Source organism: Tursiops truncatus, chromosome 5, assembly GCF_011762595.2.
Source record: "Tursiops truncatus isolate mTurTru1 chromosome 5, mTurTru1.mat.Y, whole genome shotgun sequence".
Classification (NCBI taxonomy): domain Eukaryota; kingdom Metazoa; phylum Chordata; class Mammalia; order Artiodactyla; family Delphinidae; genus Tursiops; species Tursiops truncatus.
Window position 1 is genome coordinate 90,864,182 of NC_047038.1, and position 17,221 is coordinate 90,881,402.

At 37.7% G+C, this 17,221-nt stretch overlaps 1 protein-coding gene across 1 annotated transcript; it reads right to left on the reverse strand.

Moving 5' to 3' along the window:
• Window positions 1–679: 679 nt before the first annotated feature.
• On the reverse strand, window positions 680–16,569 carry RCHY1 (ring finger and CHY zinc finger domain containing 1). Its single transcript, XM_019932720.3, is given in 10 exon segments — window positions 680–1,252; window positions 1,254–1,343; window positions 3,149–3,269; window positions 4,245–4,271; window positions 4,360–4,418; window positions 4,529–4,573; window positions 6,225–6,303; window positions 11,090–11,205; window positions 11,459–11,578; window positions 16,330–16,569. Coding segments are annotated over 10 exon segments (789 nt in total). The 5' UTR covers window positions 16,420–16,569; the 3' UTR covers window positions 680–1,210.
• Between the last annotated feature and the right edge of the window lie 652 nt (window positions 16,570–17,221).

Genomic DNA, 17,221 nt, shown 5'->3' on the forward strand with positions numbered 1-17,221 from the left:
GGAGATTCAACTAACTCAAAGCTGGAAACATAATTGGTGTTTAATAAATACCTGTCGACTGATATGCACACATTTTACGTCCTAACCTAAAGCTTTTTATAAACAGACTAAGTTGGATACTGGGACACTGCTGTAAAAAAGTTCAGGTCATCAAACATTTTTGTGTACCATGTTCCTGAATTAAGAGGTATATCTAATTCCATCACTAGTCCCTGAAAAAGTTACATTTCATGTCCCTTCTACTCATCCATACCTACTTTCAAGCGTTTAGAGAAGAAAGAACCCACCCCATTCACAACAAAGACAACCACTGCATACATAAAGAAAAACGAGAAAAAAGCTAGTCAAGTGTGAAGAACACTAAAATGTAGCACCATGAAGGCAGGGACTTTGGTCTGTATTGTTCACTGTTATCCGTATAGCATCTAGAACCACAGCCAGCACATAACAGTTGCTCACTAAATAATTGCTGACTGAATGAATAAATTATTCTTTGAAAAAATAATTCTGGACAACCAAAACGATTATTTTCAATGTTGATGGCTTTCTTAAGGCTTAGAAGAGTTCTATTATTTTACCTTTTTCCCAATTACTCTTATAGAAGAACACTTCAAAATAAAGAAAAGAGAATTGCTCTGAGCCAAAAATAGATAGCCTTGGAAAAAAACTTTCTATAAAATACTGTTTCAATATAGTTTTATTAGCAGTTATTACATCATAATTCACATTTACAGGATCCAAAGGACCGTCTTAGAAAATTCTAAAGTATATGTAATTAGATTTTAACAGTAAGATAGAACATATTCTCACAGCACACCCCGTAAAGAGTCAAGAATAATACTAAGAATTAAGTATAGTTCTATCAAGAACTAGAAAGGAATTCTGTGTGCATAGTGTCACTTAAAACAAAGTTCCATGTAAGTATAATACATCTATGGATGTGAATTTCAGTAGCAAACATTAACTTCCAAACAACTGACACCAAAGGAATTTCCAATCAAAACACAAGCATGGTGGCTGTCATTCAACGTAGAGCTGTGATAATTCTACAAAGAGACCCTGAATCCTTAAGTCCTGTAATATGATTTTACCCTGTGACACTAATACAAAACACATCAACTCTAATGCACAGATTCTGACGCACCATGATAAAAAGATAGCCTTTTTCTATATCAGAAAATGCTCAGTTGTCCAGTACAGTATAGGCTGGTCATTGCTGATCTACTGAAATTCTACATCCTCCAGACTGAGCGAGCAGTATTGTAGGACTCACAAATATTACATTTCATGCCTAATATATGGAACTGGACTGTAGATTTTCCATTGCAATCATTGCAGAGAATCTGAAAAGAGATGAATTAAAATTAAGTATACTAAACCTTATAAATAGAAAGTGGCACTGTCTGCTCAAAACAATTCCTCGAAAATCATACTAAAGATATGAAACCATACATATGTTAAGTCTAAACGTTTCCATAAATAGAAATACCTTTTATTTGTTCACTAAAATCTCTAATAAGAGATTAGCTGTGAATTTAGAAAATGAAAATGTGGATTTGAGCTAAGAAGTCTTATTTTAAAATAGTTCCCAAATAGTATAAATAGTAGTAGCACAAAAATTAACATAGGCATCATAATCAGATCAACACCTATACTAATTCAAAACAACACACAATTTCATTATTTTTCACTGACACTTAGAATATTATCTTAGTTAACAAAACGAACTTTTACATACTTATAATATTTTTGCTTATCCTTTAATATGCTAAGTTCCTAGCCTTCCATGCCTCAAAAATGAATTAAAGTCCAAAAGAATACTTTCTAAAGTTGAACAAAGAAAAGCTTTTGGCTCGTCCCTAAAATGACAATAAGATGCCACTTAGGAATTAATCTCTTCTAGTACTGAGATACTGAAAAATAAAAAAGGTGTTAACCTGAAAAAAGATCAATAAATTACTATGTGAGAAAAGCATTAGCTTTAGAAGAGCCACACCATAATAAGTAGAAAACATCCAAATTTTCTCTAAATTATAATTTGGAAAGTAATTCTTTTAAGAATATGATCTAAATGTAGAAAGTAGATTACTCGTTGCCTAGAGCTAGAGGATTAAGGAATGACTGCTAATGGCTATGGGGTTTCCTTCTGGGGTGATGAAAATATTCTAAATTTGATGGTGGTTATGTTTGCACAACTCCAAGAATACACTAAAAAGCACTGAACTGGATATTTTAAATGGATGAGTTGTATGATATGTGAATTACATCTCAATAAGGCTGTTATTTTAAAAAATGATCTAAATAGGACATAGCACATTACAGGCTCTAATAAAACATGACACAACTATCAGTATTACAAAAGTGATCTTTCATTGATCTTACTAACAATTCAATTATCCACATGAATTATGAAATGCTCCAGTGTGAATAAAACAGAACATAATTTTTATCTGTCTTTGTTAAGTGATTTTTATCTTTTTGTGTAGAAGTATTTGAAATGAAGATGTTTTGAAAATTCATGTCAAAAAGTTATTAAAGCACCAGAAAGCTATCTACTTTCCAATTCTAACCTGTAACTGAATGTACTATGCTGAGACTAGATAGCACATCTCAATTAATGGAGAAAAGATGATCATTCTCCACAAGGCAAAAGGCACAGAAATACCTCTTATATTTTAGATTACAGGCTAAGACCAAATAAAGTCTTAGACTAAAAAGGGTAATAAACATTAAAAACCAAGAAGTAATCTTAAAAAAAAAATCAGTAAACATGTTTGCCTGAAATAAAATTTAAAATAATTAAAATTAAAACATAATTAAAATAAAACATCAAACCAGTAATCCACCTCTACTCAGTTACATTACCAACTGACTCTGTTAAGTAATATGTAAATTATTCAGAATAAAGTTTTTGCCTGCCATCTAGTGTTGGAAAGAATTTCACAAAGGTATTCTTGGATTTTTTTTCCTGGTCTTTTGAGTTCAGAGTAACTAAAATTTAAAGATTATTCTGTCCTTCCCATTAATCATCACATTGGCATCTATGCCCAAATAGTATTTTTTAGACAGATCTGAGCAAAAGGGCAAAAATAAACATGAACATCAACAAGGAACCTGAAAAGTTTTTTTAAGCATTGATTCTACTCACATCCACAGTCATGTTCTGATATTCTGATGGCATAGGAGTCTGTGCTACCTCATCATCCAGCTGTCTCCAGTAACTAGTCATATCTAAAGCAGAGTGCATACATAATGGACACCTGTAGTCTCTAGGAGAGATAAAAGAGTTATTTCCCAAACATTAAATGGGGAGTATATCAACTCAGGCATACAAGAAGATGCATGCTAACTGGTACGTAAACCATCCAAGATAGGTATTATTTTATAATTCAAGATCATCTTACAAATCTGGAAACTTTCATAATGTAAAAGTTTTCAATTAAATCCTGTGTCATAGGGTGTTTTTTAAACCTACTTCTTTTTCCTCAGTTCTCTAAAATGAAGAGGAATTACTCAATATTCTCTGTAGAATATACTCAATATATTTTAAAAACCAATTAAACTGCTTTTTAGCTAAACAGCCTCAATTTCTTAACCTATTCAAGCAAAGGAGAGATTGTATTCCTTAAAACTTATTCAGATCATATTATTTCCTTTCTAAAAATTCTGAAAAAGTTCCCTTCTATCTGGCTCTTAAAGTTTCTACTCATTAATTTGCAAGACCAAAATACATTTACACAGTCTCCTCTTTCCTAACTATTTGCATCTCACTTTAGCATCCTTTCCCCACAACAAAATCAGCATTAGATAAATCTTGTTAGAAGCTTTTTTTGGCAGGTCATTATACTGGGCCGATAAAACAACTAAGAATTTTGAGCAACATGCCTCAGTATTTTTATTTTTTACAACGCTATGACTGCCTCTGGCAGAGACTGAGCTCCCCAACAAGTACAGCCAGAAAATGAGAGTTATCTGTCTCAAGTTGCGGGATGAGATAAGGCATAACAGAAACAAGAGGACAAAGGTATAGTCCTATGCCCCCACCATGCTTTTTGCTCACTTTAACACTACCCATCTACCCAACCCATTTCGAGAGAAATATCTACCATGTCCAATATGGTGCAAGTAACTGCAAGGTTTGCCCATTTCCCCCTCCCCTCAAAAAAACAAAAAAAAAGGAAAGAAAAGAAAAGAAAACAGAGGTCTTACAATTACAGTTTTTTTAAATCCCATGAAACACTCACTTTTTCAACATTTCTTCATAACACGTTCTGAAAAATATAACATTATTTTAATAAAGCAAAAAGTACCTCCACTATTTCCAAACATTTTTTAGGAGAAAAACCAAAGTTACTTTACCTGTGTAAAAGATGTCCACATGGCAAGACATGAGCAACAATACGGGATGTGTGAATGTCCTGTAAAAGGAAATAAATGTTAGTGCTTAATTACATGAAGACAATATAAATACCCAGTATTTTAAATTCAAGAGGGGATATTTCCAAAACAAAAAATATTTTAAGCTTACCTCCAAACATATTGGACAATCCTGCCGGGAAACATTTTCAATACACTGTTTAAAAGCAAAACTAAAATTACCAAAGCTTAACTAGATGGAAATGATATAACCATAGTATTAATAATAAAAACAAAGGAAACCATACCAACTTATTAAAGATAATAATGAACATTAATACACGTTTCTTATGTCAGACAAAAATTGAACAGTTAACTCTCACAACTATGAATATGTCTTAATTATTCAAATTATCATTTTATAAATAATAACAGTTCATATTACAGAGATTGTACTACATGCCATATGCCAAGTTCATTACCTGTATTACCTCAATTAATTCCCACAACACTAAATCAAACAGGTACAATTATTACCCCATTTTACAGATGATGTATTTGAGGCCTAGAGAAGCTAAAGAACTCCCAAAATTATATGGTGGCAAGAGGTGGAAATATATTTGAGCTCCAACACGGTGCCCACAGGGCCAGAGTTCTTAACTGGACAAGACAGTGTCTGATTAGGTGTGAGGAGGTAAAAGAAAAAGCACCAAGCCATGGATGATGCCCAGGTTTTTTAACTAAGCACCTGAGTAGATGATACGACCATTTACTAATATAAACAATAAAAAATAACTGAGAAACAAAATAAAAATACCACAAGAGAAAATGAGTATAGTTTTCTAAAGACAACACAGCAAGCATTATCTTGCTATCACCCTAAACTCAAGTCGGTAAAACCAAACCCAATCTTTTATCTCCTACAAATTCACAATCTATTAATCAACTACTTTAAGCCAGCACTAAAAACCTTGGATGTCATCTTTATTCAGCCCCATTGTTTCTTCCTTATACTCCTCACAATATCCCCTATGTTCATTATTCACCTCACCACCTCAGTATTTTAGGCCAGTTATTATCTAGTATCTATTTTTAAAACACCCTCGTTAGTCTCTCCATTCTCTAAATTCTTGGATAGAATCAGTACTATAAACGATAGTTTATTAGATTTTCTCCTAAGTAATGAAAACTAATTTTTAACAGGCCTAGGATCATGATATAAAATTTCTACATCCAAATGAAAAGTATTTGTCTAATTATGAAAGGAATACTGAATTTTCTTGGAATGCTGTGTTAACAAAAGGTTACACTGCTCTGTATTTCTCCTGTACCGCATTTTTTTTTTTTTTTTTTTTTGCGGTACGCGGGCCTCTCACCGCTGTGGCCTCTCCCATAGCGGAGCACAGGCTCCGGACGCACAGGCTCAGCGGCCATGGCTCACAGGCCCAGCCGCTCCGCGGCATGTGGGATCTTCCCGGACCGGGGCACGAACCCGCGTCCCCTGCATCGGCAGGCGGACTCTCAATCGCTGCACCACCAGGGAAGCCCTCCTGTACCACACTTTTTAAAAGCTATTCTTAATACCAGTATCAATGATAAGAATCCATAAGTCAATTTAGAAGTTGTCTACATTTCACTAATAACTGATGGAAGTATTCTTACACACCATATAGAAGAAACGGAATTGTAGATCAGATATTCTAAGGTGTATACTTTAGAATATCTACTTAATACTGCTGAAAAATAAAAAGCAACATGATTGTACTTGGTAATATCTGAAAATGAGCATGCTTTTAAACAAATTAGGATTTGAGCTGTTTTCAAAAACACTGTAATACTTTTTAAATCATGCAAACTGAATTATATACCTTGTGCTTTCCTTGGAGATTTACTGTGAGGCATAAGTTACATTTCAGACAGTGGAAAAAATCTTCCTTTGGACCAATCCTAAAAACAGCATGAAAAACAAACACATCTTTTACTACAGTGATAATCTGTTCATCATATGTAAGTTTCGTTTCACTGTAAAGAAAGTTCAAACCACACTGAAGAAATGAGGTAAACCCCTACCTCCCCAACAGCACTCCCCAAATGTAAAAGCACTATAAGCAGAATGGTACCTACCCTTCCATGTCTTTTTCTCCTATAAAATTGCCCATATATATATACAGACACACACACTTTGGGTTTTGTTTTTTACACAGATGGATTCTTTCTATATATCCTGTTCTGCAACTTTCTGAAGAAAACAATTATTTCCTGAAGAGTATTCTATGTATGAATACATAGAACCACTTTATTCCTCTCTACAGTTTCATAATATTACATGGTATGGATATATCATAATTTTTTTAATATTCTTTTATTGATATAATTTACTATCTTTAGTTAATACAATGATACAATAAATATCTGTATACAGACATCACTCAACCTACATGTTGATGACTTTTTATAAGATTCCTAAAAGTGAAACTATGGGGTCAGAGGGCATTGCATCATCAGTTCTGATGCTGCCAAACTGACCTCCAAAGACAGCACAGTTTATACTCCCACCAACAATGTGTGACAGCACCCATGTTCCCCACACCCTAGCCAATACTGGTTACCTATATGACAGACAAATTTGAAGAGTCTTTTTAATTTGCATTTCTCAAATGATGAGACAGGGAGCATATTTTAATGTTTATGAACCATTTGGATTTCTCCCGTGGATTGCCTGTTCATGTCCTTGGTTCATTTTTCTACTAGGGTATTTGTCTTTCATCAATTTTGAAGAGGTCTTTTTGGGACACCCATGGTGGTCCAGTGGTTAAGGCTCCATGCTCCCAGTGCAGGGGGCCCAGGTTCGATCCCTGGTCAGGGAACTAGATCCCACATGCCACAACAAAGATCCCACACGCGCCAACAAAGATCCTGTGTGCCGCAACTAGGGCCCAGCACAGCAAATACATAAATATTTTTTAAAAAGCTCTTTTTTTTAACTGAAGTATATACTTGATTTACAATATTATATTAGTTTCAAATATACAGCATAGTGATTCAATATTTTCATAGAAGACTTCCCTGGTGGCACAGTGGTTGAGGATCTGCTGGCCAACGCAGGGGACACGGGTTCGATCCCTGGTCCGGGAAGATCCCACATACCGAGGAGCAACTAAGCCTGTGCGCCACAACTACTGAGCCTGAGCTCTAGAGCTTGCGAGCCACAACTACTGAGCTCACATGCTGCAAGTACTGAAGCCTGCACACCTAGAGCCCGTGCTCCGCAACAAGAGAAGCCACCGCAATGAGAAGCCCACGCACCGCAGCGAAGAGTAGCCCCCGCTCACCGCAACTAGAGAAAGCCCGTGTACAGCAACGAAGACCCAAAGCAGCCAAAAATAAATAAAGTTTAAAAAATTTTTCATAGATTATACTCCATTTAAAGTTATTACAAAATAATGGCTATTATTTCCCTGTGCTATACAATATATCCTTGTTCCTTATCTATTTTATACATAGTAGTTTGCATCTCTTAATCCCTTACCCCTGTATCTTGCCCCTCCCCCCTTCTCTCTTCCCACTGGTATCCACTAGTTTGTTTTCTATATCTGTGAGTCTGTTTCTGTTTTGTTATATACATTCATTGTTTTATTTTTTAGATGCTACATATAAGTGATAACATACAGCATTTGTCTTTGTCTGGCTTTTCACTAAGCATAATACTCTTTAGGTCCACCCATGACATTGCAAATGGCAGAATTTCATTCTTTTCCTGTGGCTGAGTAATATTCCTGTGTGTGTGTGTGTGTGTGTGTGTGTGTGTGTGTGTGTGTGTGTGTGTTACTGTTATGAACAGTACCACTTGGGGTGCATGTACCGTTTTAAATTAGTGTTTTCATTTTTTTCGAATATGTACCCAAGAGTGGAATTGCATATAGTATCATATGGTAGTTCTACTTTTACTTTTTTTGAGGAACCTTATTTAAAGGAGCTCTTCACATACCTTGGGTATTAATCTTTTTCACTTGCGTATGTTACAATTATTTTTCTGGTATGTCATCTTTTTTTTACATCTTTTGTTATACAGTCATTTTAATTCTTATGTAATAAAAAGACGTATTTTCCTTTATGCCTTATGCTTCTGCCTCTGGTCTTGAAAAGACTTTTGAAACCCACAGGTCATGAACATATTCCTCTATATACTTCTAATACTATGGCTTGTAATTTTTATATTTTTCTTTCATCCATTTGAAATGTATTAGGTATGGTAAAGGTGAGATTGCTAGCTGTCCCCAAATTTCTCTTATACCTCTTCTTGCACAACAACAGAACATTTAGCTAGGCACAGGGCTGCCAGAATAAAAACTATTTTCTAACTTCTCTGAAGGTATGAACAGAAAAGACAAATGAAAATTCTGTCTCATGCCCTTAGGAGAAAAGGGTATACCTTCCATTCACCTATTTCCCCCTTTCCACTGATATATCAGAATATGGACTCTTCTAAACTATGTAGGCAAGAAAACAGCTTATGGATGGCAAAAAAATAAGAGGAACCTGGACTTCTGTTTAATTAACTACATGGTTCAGACTTTTCCATAAGAAACATAAACGTCTACCTTTTTTGAAGCACTTGTTATTTAGAGTTTCTGTCGCAACATGCTAAAACCATATTCTAATGAATGCACAGTTTTAGTAATCAATTTTTTGTTCGCAAATGGATAAACAATTTTCCTAATTCCCTTTCTCCTGATCTGAAATGCCACTTCTGTTATAAATTCATGTGTATAAATATGTGAATGTACACAAACACACACACACACTCACAAACACACTGTTCTTCCCTTTATCTATTTGTCTATTCCTGTACAAAGAACACACCATTTGAATTACTCTAACTTTATCATGTTTTGATTATGTGGAAATGCAACCCCCTCCTTGTTATTCTTCCTTTTCAAAATCTGCTTAGCTACGTGAATGTTCTCTTCCAAGTGAAATTTAGAATCAGCCTGTCAAATTCCACAGGTAAAACCCTGCAGGGAGGCTTCCACTACTGCCCGAGACAGAATAAGAGAGACTGGATCTACCCTCTTGCCTAAAACCACCACCACAAAACCCAAACAAAATATATGAAACAAGTTTCACTGAACATCAGGCAATGAAGGACAGTGATCTGTGAGATACGGGAAGCAAATTAAGTGAGCCCTACAATTGCCCCAGTTTACTGCTTAGAGCACTTCCAGGCCAAACAAGTTGAAGGAAGTAAGGCAGAGTCAAAAAGACTTCCTGACTGAGAAGATGGCTGGAGTTCACAGGACAGAGTACCAGAGAGGACAGAGCTGCACAGGGGAGCCCCCTCAGGTATTTAGCAGGATACACATCAGTGCATCCATGTGAGGAAACTACCCAAGGCCAGAGAGAGAACCATCCAAGAGAACTAGAAGGAACAGTGCTCAGCACTCAGACATGGCCAGGATCAGTGCTTACTCCCATCAGCCAGACTGGAAAACCTTAGAACTCATGGGATACTGGGTAGAGTACTCAGGAAGGTACTGAGTAATACCTCAGTAGTGAGGAATAATTATTCCTAGAATAAGCACACCTCCAGATCCATCTAACAAATTAAAAAAGCAAGTCCCAGAAGTACCAAACTGTTTCCAAGTAACTTAACTGCATCTCAAAATAAAGCTCACGAAGATTTGTAGGAATATGAAAATATCCCAACAAGGTAAAAAATCACAATGTCTGGTATCCAACAATGACCAGTGACACAAAGCAGCAGGAAAACCCAACCAAAAAATAATAATCCATCAATCAGAATTAATCCAGAACTGACAAAGATGTTAGAATTAGCAGAGAACATGAAACCAATTATTATTTCTATATTCCACACGTTCAAAGAGTATAGACATGAAAGCTATAAAAAAGACCCATATCAAACTTCTAGAGTTAAAAACTAGAAAAAGGTTGTTTGCTTATGATTGGTACATCTTTTGATATGTTTGTTATCCTTCCTTAAAAACAACTACATAAAAGAAAGGAAAGCGATTTAAAATTCTCCAGTGGGATCAAGGAGAAAGGATTAACATAGAATACTTAAGAGCTCCAGCAGTATTGGTAACATTCTATTTCTTAAAATGAGTGGCTTGCTGTATTAGTATACTTTAAAACAAACACGTTACATATATGCTTATGTATACATCTAACACTTCAGGATTTTTAGAAAGAAAAAAATTCCTATATACCAACATGTCAATAGTACCTTGTCAGTGGGTGATTGGACTTCAGGCTGTTTTATCAATACTTTCATTCTTTCTACTTTTCTGTATTTTCCAATTTTTAAGTCTGTAGTGATTTTATCAAAACTTTTGACAACTTTTTTTAAACTAATCTTCAAAAAGGAAAAAAATCTACCCTAATTTTTTACCTTCGTTGCCTACAAAACACTTCATATAAAAGCATATTTTCTACCCCAAAGTTAAAATTTAAATAGGCACACAATTGTTGATGGCCTAGTTAAATGATGAAGGCATGAAGAAACTTTTTAGAATAATGGAAATATTTTTTATCTTGATTTGTGTTGGTAGTAACACAGTATATATATTTGTCAAAAGTTACTGAACTAGACACTTAAAATGAATGCATTTTATAAGATGTATCAATAATTATATTCCAACTAAGTTGATTTTAAAAACTACTATTCCTCAGATATATCAGAAGCAATTAGAAAAGAATACTTTACATACAGTACCTACAAATTCCGCAGTCTTCACAATGATACTGTTTCTTGTCTTTGTCAAACAGATGGCACGTACTGCAATAATATTCTCCAAACAATGTGCTACATTCTTCACAAGTCTGTTGTGCCTAAAAAAAACACATGTAACTAAAAAATTAGAGTTTACCAAAACATTTTGAATTACTATTTAAATATCCAGAATTTTTATTAATGTACACGCAGTTTTATCTTTACAAGTTTTTATACACTGAAATCCAAGATAAGGCTTACTTTAAGAGCTAAAGAAGTCATACTGGCAATACTCTTGATTAAATTTTTAAAACCACCTTAGGATAATTTTTTTTTAAAGAAAGAAAATAGAAATTTGTGATAAAATCTTACACGTTGGATTTTTTCACAGTTTATGCACTGCACTTCCTTTACTTTAAAGCGATCTAGCAGATGATCTTCATTGTTATCATGACACAACCGGCAAGAATAAAGCTTGTCACAGCATGGTGCCTAATCCCCAAGGGAGAAAAACAGTTATAAGAAGCAAGAAAAGACAAGTTTGCAATGCAAAAAGAAATTTCCTTCCTCCTCCTCCTCGGAACAAGGTCAAAAGATTACAACCAATAGATCATTTGGTAAACTGACACTAAACATGACATTTCACTGTTTTTCCTTCAACATCTACATTTCTGTGTCAAGCTGAATACAACCTTGTAGTTAAAGACAGAAGAACTGTGAAGGATGGAAGTCCCTAGATTGCAAAACTAATCCCACAATACCCTAAACTCATTCTCAGCCTAAATGGCACGCAGGCAATTTCTACTTAGACATTCCAGATAAATTCATTTACCAACTTCAAACCCGAAGCATTAAATACTATAAAGATTATATTTTAGTCCTCTTAAGTTTACTAACCATCAGCTACGTATCTGATACTTTAGAAGATGCAATAAACGTAAAAGACAGTCCTTGTTTTCAAGAGCAGCAAAGACTGCCAGTTGTCCAACAAAATCTACTGTCTCCTTCTTCCCGGGCACATGACTGCCCAGCTATACTACAGTTTCCTTGCTGTTACCTGTGACCAAATGACTAAGTTCTTACAAACAGAATACACATGGAAGAAATCAGTGCCACTCCTGGGCCTGCATATTAAGAAACTGGGCATGCCTCCTCCTCCATGGCAAAATAATACAATGGAAAAAACTTGTCCCTAGGATAATCATGTGAAACAGAGCCTCATTACCAAACTGGATCATTCACCTTGAATTGTTAGGTGAGAAGAAATAGACTCTTTATTCTTTAACTCACATCACTACTGGGTCTTTTTGTAGACCTTACCCTAACTAGTACATGGAGAAGTCTGCAGGCCAGTAAGCTAACCTGATACTTTCCAGTACACCGTGACCTTCAGATCCTCTCATTTCTGAAGACTTCCTATGCCATGACTTCCCATAACATAGCTCATTCTTTTCTTATTTTAACACTCAACTGGCTCCTTTTCTTTCCAATATTACTCTTGTCCTAAATCTTAGTTATCTGCACATCCAACAGTGATAATCCCTCCAATACCCTGAACTCTCAGTTCCCTTTCTCACTTCCAATGGCCTTGTCCTCCAACCCTCCTCAGCCACATATTCTCAGTCATGCCACAAAACAGTGGTTCTCAAACATTGTGGTCTCAACCCCTTTACCTATAGTCTTAAAAATTATGTTGTATCCCAAAGAGCTTTTGTTTCTGTGAAATTATATCTATTGACACCTACCATATTATAAATTAAAACTTACAGGTTTTAAAAATATTACTTATTTTTAAAATGATAGCAACAAACCAATTACATGTTAACATAAATAACACATTTTAATGAAAAGCAGCTATATTTCCCCCCAAAATAGGTAGCTTCTCGTATGTGCTTCTGCATTCACACAGTTTTGGCTGAAGTATATGAAGAAATTTTGGGCTCACACAAATATGTAGTTGGAAAAGGGAGAGGTATTTTAATAACCTTCTTAGAAAATTATGGATATTCTTCTGATACGACACCAAAACTCAACAAATCTTAAGAACAGGTAGTTGCAACATGAAATCTGAAACTAATCCGTTAACTTTTCTCCCTTCCATTGATCTATCTTGCATTGTGAATGGACCTTTTATCCACCCACTGGTCATTGGAAAATATCAGTTCACTGAATTATGTAGCTCTTCCCAATGTTCCCACATTTCACATGCAATATCAAAAAATCACATTTGTTAACATCACTAACCATCTTAACAGAAAAATAAGTATTGTGAAGCTTTCAAGCTCACAGAGGCTAACACAGGTTTTCCAAAACTCTAATTTTGACATGAAAGCTTGAATTTTATCACTGCTGACTGTTTTCCTTGCAATGACAGTCTCACTTCCCTCCTAGTGGAGAAAATGCCCAGCAAATACTCAAGTCTGAATAATCATAGTTCAAGTAAAAAAATGTCCCATTAAAAAAGAAATTCATTCAGTTCATAATCCAATTGCACAGAACTTTTCCTCATAACAAGCACCTAATGTAAGTCTGCAAAAGTGCCTGATGAAAACATCCCATTTCAAACATACAAAAAGACATGTATTCAATGGTTGGTATTTTATACAATTAATAATTTTACTGCTTTAATTCTATCAATCACATTCTTAAGTAAAACTGGATTTTTTTTTTTAAACTATAGGTTTAGTACAGTTCGGTGCCACTGCCTTGATTCACGTTAAGGTGCTAGCAGTTTTAGTCATTAGTTTCACACATGCTAAAAAAGACAATAATGTCTTAGCAGTATAAAGTAGTCTTCTAATGGGCCTCAGGAATTCCCAGGGGTCCAATCACCCACACTTTAAGAACCATTGCTTAGAACAAGAACTGAATCCTGTTTGTATCTTAATTTCAAGCATTAAATTCTCTAACCACTACCTCCTCCTTTTCCAACTAATTCCACTTCTTCCCTTGCATACACCCTAGTTCCTTCCTTCTCTATTTACATACTCACCTACCCAGAACCCCAACTCTGGTTAAATCCAATTCTCTCCTACTCAACCTGCATAGGAACACCTAAATATGGCTAAAACAAAAGTACCACCACACTGGCTGTTCTCACGTTTAAGTCATAACGCCTAATAAAAAGTGGGGTCTTACTACCATGTTTCCCTAGTCAATTTCTTCATTCTTCCACCGTCTAGGACCGAACACCTAGCTGATTATTTCATATCTTCTCCTCTCTCTTCAAACCTCAAAAACGTCTTCTTCCTGCTACACTCTTGTTTATTTCACTATGAAAACAGAAATAATCAAGAGAGAACATTCTCCCACAAACTCTGTCAACCTACTTGCAAATGTACCTCACACCGTCTGTCCTTCTGTTACAGTCTACAGTCCACGTTTTTATCTAAGGCCAACTCCTCTCTTTGTACACTGGATCCCCTCTTCAGTTTGGCTACTCAAAGACAGGGCTCCTACAGTTTTCCCTCTTCCTCCTGCATGATAAATGTTCTCATTTTGGGGGGGGTCACCTCTAAGAATATACATACATGCTGCAACACCTCCCATCTTTCCCTCCCATGGGGGGAAAAAAAAATCCCATGATCCCACATCTTCCAACAACCACAGTCTCAATTTTTTTTTTTTTTTTGCTCTCTTTTACAGCAAAACTCCAACAATTGTCTATAAAGGCTATGTCCATTTCCACCAATCCCATTCTCTCTTGAATCCACTCCAATCACACTCTGTCCCAACCTCTCCACAGAAACTTTTCTCCTCAAGATCACCAGTGACCGAGGTCTCCTTGCCAAATTTAAAGGCAAACAGCAGCTTTTAATTTAGTTGATTACTTCCTCCTTAAAACTCTTCACTTGGTCTCTGGTATTTAAGGGAAGGGGTGGGGGGCAAAAAAGCATTTGATACTCAGGGTCAACTACCTGAGTGCTATGAAACACGGAGGTATTTGTGTGACTTCCTGGGGGGAGAGGAGGATAAGGATGTTGAATTCAGTTTTAGACCTGAAGTTTGAAACTCTAACACATCTCAATGGAAACGGAATCATACGGATAGCACTCACTCTCCTTAAACAACACCTGGTGAATGACCACCTTTGAAAGAGCTTTATCCAGTGCAGTGGAGGAATGGTCACCAAACCACCGCCTACAAAAAAGGCTTTAGGTTATCCTTACAGGCCTCATGCTTTTTTATGAAACAGGAACTTCTATCACCCATATTTTATATGTGGGGCATTAACCAGTAGTTTTCTCAAAAGTACTGAGTTATCGGGCTTCCCTGGTGGCGCAGTGGTTGAAAGTCCGCCTGCCAATGCAGGCGACACGGGTTCGTGCCCCGGTCCGGGAAGATCCCACATGCCGCGGAGCGGCTGGGCCCGTGAGCCATGGCCGCTGAGCCTGCGCGTCCGGAGCATGTGCTCCGCAACGGAAGAGACCACAACAGTGAGAGGTCCGCGTTCCGCAAAAAAAAAAAAAAAAAAAAAGTACTGAGTTATCAAAGAGCAGAGCTAAAATTTGGGGGGTAGGGCTGTGGGACTCCAAAGCTCAAGCTTTCTAAGCAAAATCTTTAAACCGCTTCTTGCAAGAAAAATTAATGAACTTTAATTGGACGGATGCGAATTTTTAAAATTCTAGATTGACTAGGAATTTTTCTCAAACAGCTAAAGTAACAGTATATGCATACTAGACACTCTCCTACACATAATTCCCTATTTTGTGGCAATTACATAACTGTCTTCCTATTACACACATATGTTTCCTCCTTGGCAGGCTTAGGCATAATCCCTGACTCTAAAACGAAACTGGCAAGCTGTAAAACTTACTTACGACAGGAGATGAAATCGTATTCTGATTCTAAACCTGCTTACTCCTCTTCTCTTATTTCATCACACACCTGAAAGTGATCCTGGAGAAAAGCCGGCACAGGCCTAAGGCTGCCTCAGTCTACTTCCAGCAGCGAAAGACTAAATAAATGAACCCACCGATAAACTAACCAATGTGCAAGGCCAGGCTCTTCCCAAGCAAGACGAGCTTTGCTCGCAAAGCACAACACAAGAGAATAAGTGGGCCCTGTGGTCGCCTTGCCATAAACGTTCTCTACAGCAGGAACCCAGTTAGAGGGGAAGGTATCCTGACAACAGCTTAACCTCAAATTTCAGCCCAAAAGCCTAAAACTGCCCTGCCTGCCCACCCCGCCCCCAGCCCAGCCCGGCGGAAGCTCGTAGGGGAAGAGCCCACAGAAGTCCTCACCTTCAGGAGACATCCTCTGTCATAGTGCTCGCAGCCCCGCCGCCCTTGCACTTGCCCGCGGGCGCCGTCTTCCCGCGCCAAGGCCGCCATCTCCTCCACCTCCCCTCAAATTCCACGGACCCTTCCCCCAGGACGAAAGCTACGTCCTGAGAAGCATCGCAGCTCTACCCTACCCCCTGCCGGGTACAGCTCCCACCGGAACCAAGATGGCGGTTGGGCACGTGACCCGGGGCAGCCGGATTTCCGGTTCTCGAGCTGACGGGACGGAAGCGAGGGGAAGCGCAATCTCTTTAGTCTGCGTTAGTCGCTGCCTTCGCCGCAAATGGTAATGACTCTTAGGTTGCCTCCCCTTTTCCCCCTTTCGCTACCCGCCCATAGCCTGGGCGTGGTTCGGGGCGAGGAGGAAAGCCCCTGAGGAAGGGCCGCTCTCCGGCCGCATCCGCACTTGTGATAGGGCGGCCCCTCCGTCTCCCGGCGGCGGCCGAACCCTCGAGAAAGGGGCCGAGCTCGGCCCGCCCTCCTGGCTCTGAGCTGGTCCGGCGCGTGCTCCGCCGGCAGGTAGGCGCCCAGGCGCTTCTCAGCGCCCAGAGCTCCTCTTCTCCTTTACTTCCTCTTCATTCCTTCAGTATATATCCTAACATTTACTTCGTGCCAGTCAGCAGCCACGCCGTGGGGACAAAAGTGAGAAAAAACGCACGCCCCACCGTGCCCTCAGGGAGCTCACAGACTGGTGCCGAGAAAGACGGAACTCTGAAATAAATGGAGGATTACAGCTTTGAGAAGTGCTAGGAAGGAGACGTGTGTGTTCCCCGAGAGCTAATCCTAGAGAGGATCTGACTTAATCTGGCTGTCAGGGAACGTTTCCCTGGGGAAGCAACGCTTGGGCTGGGAG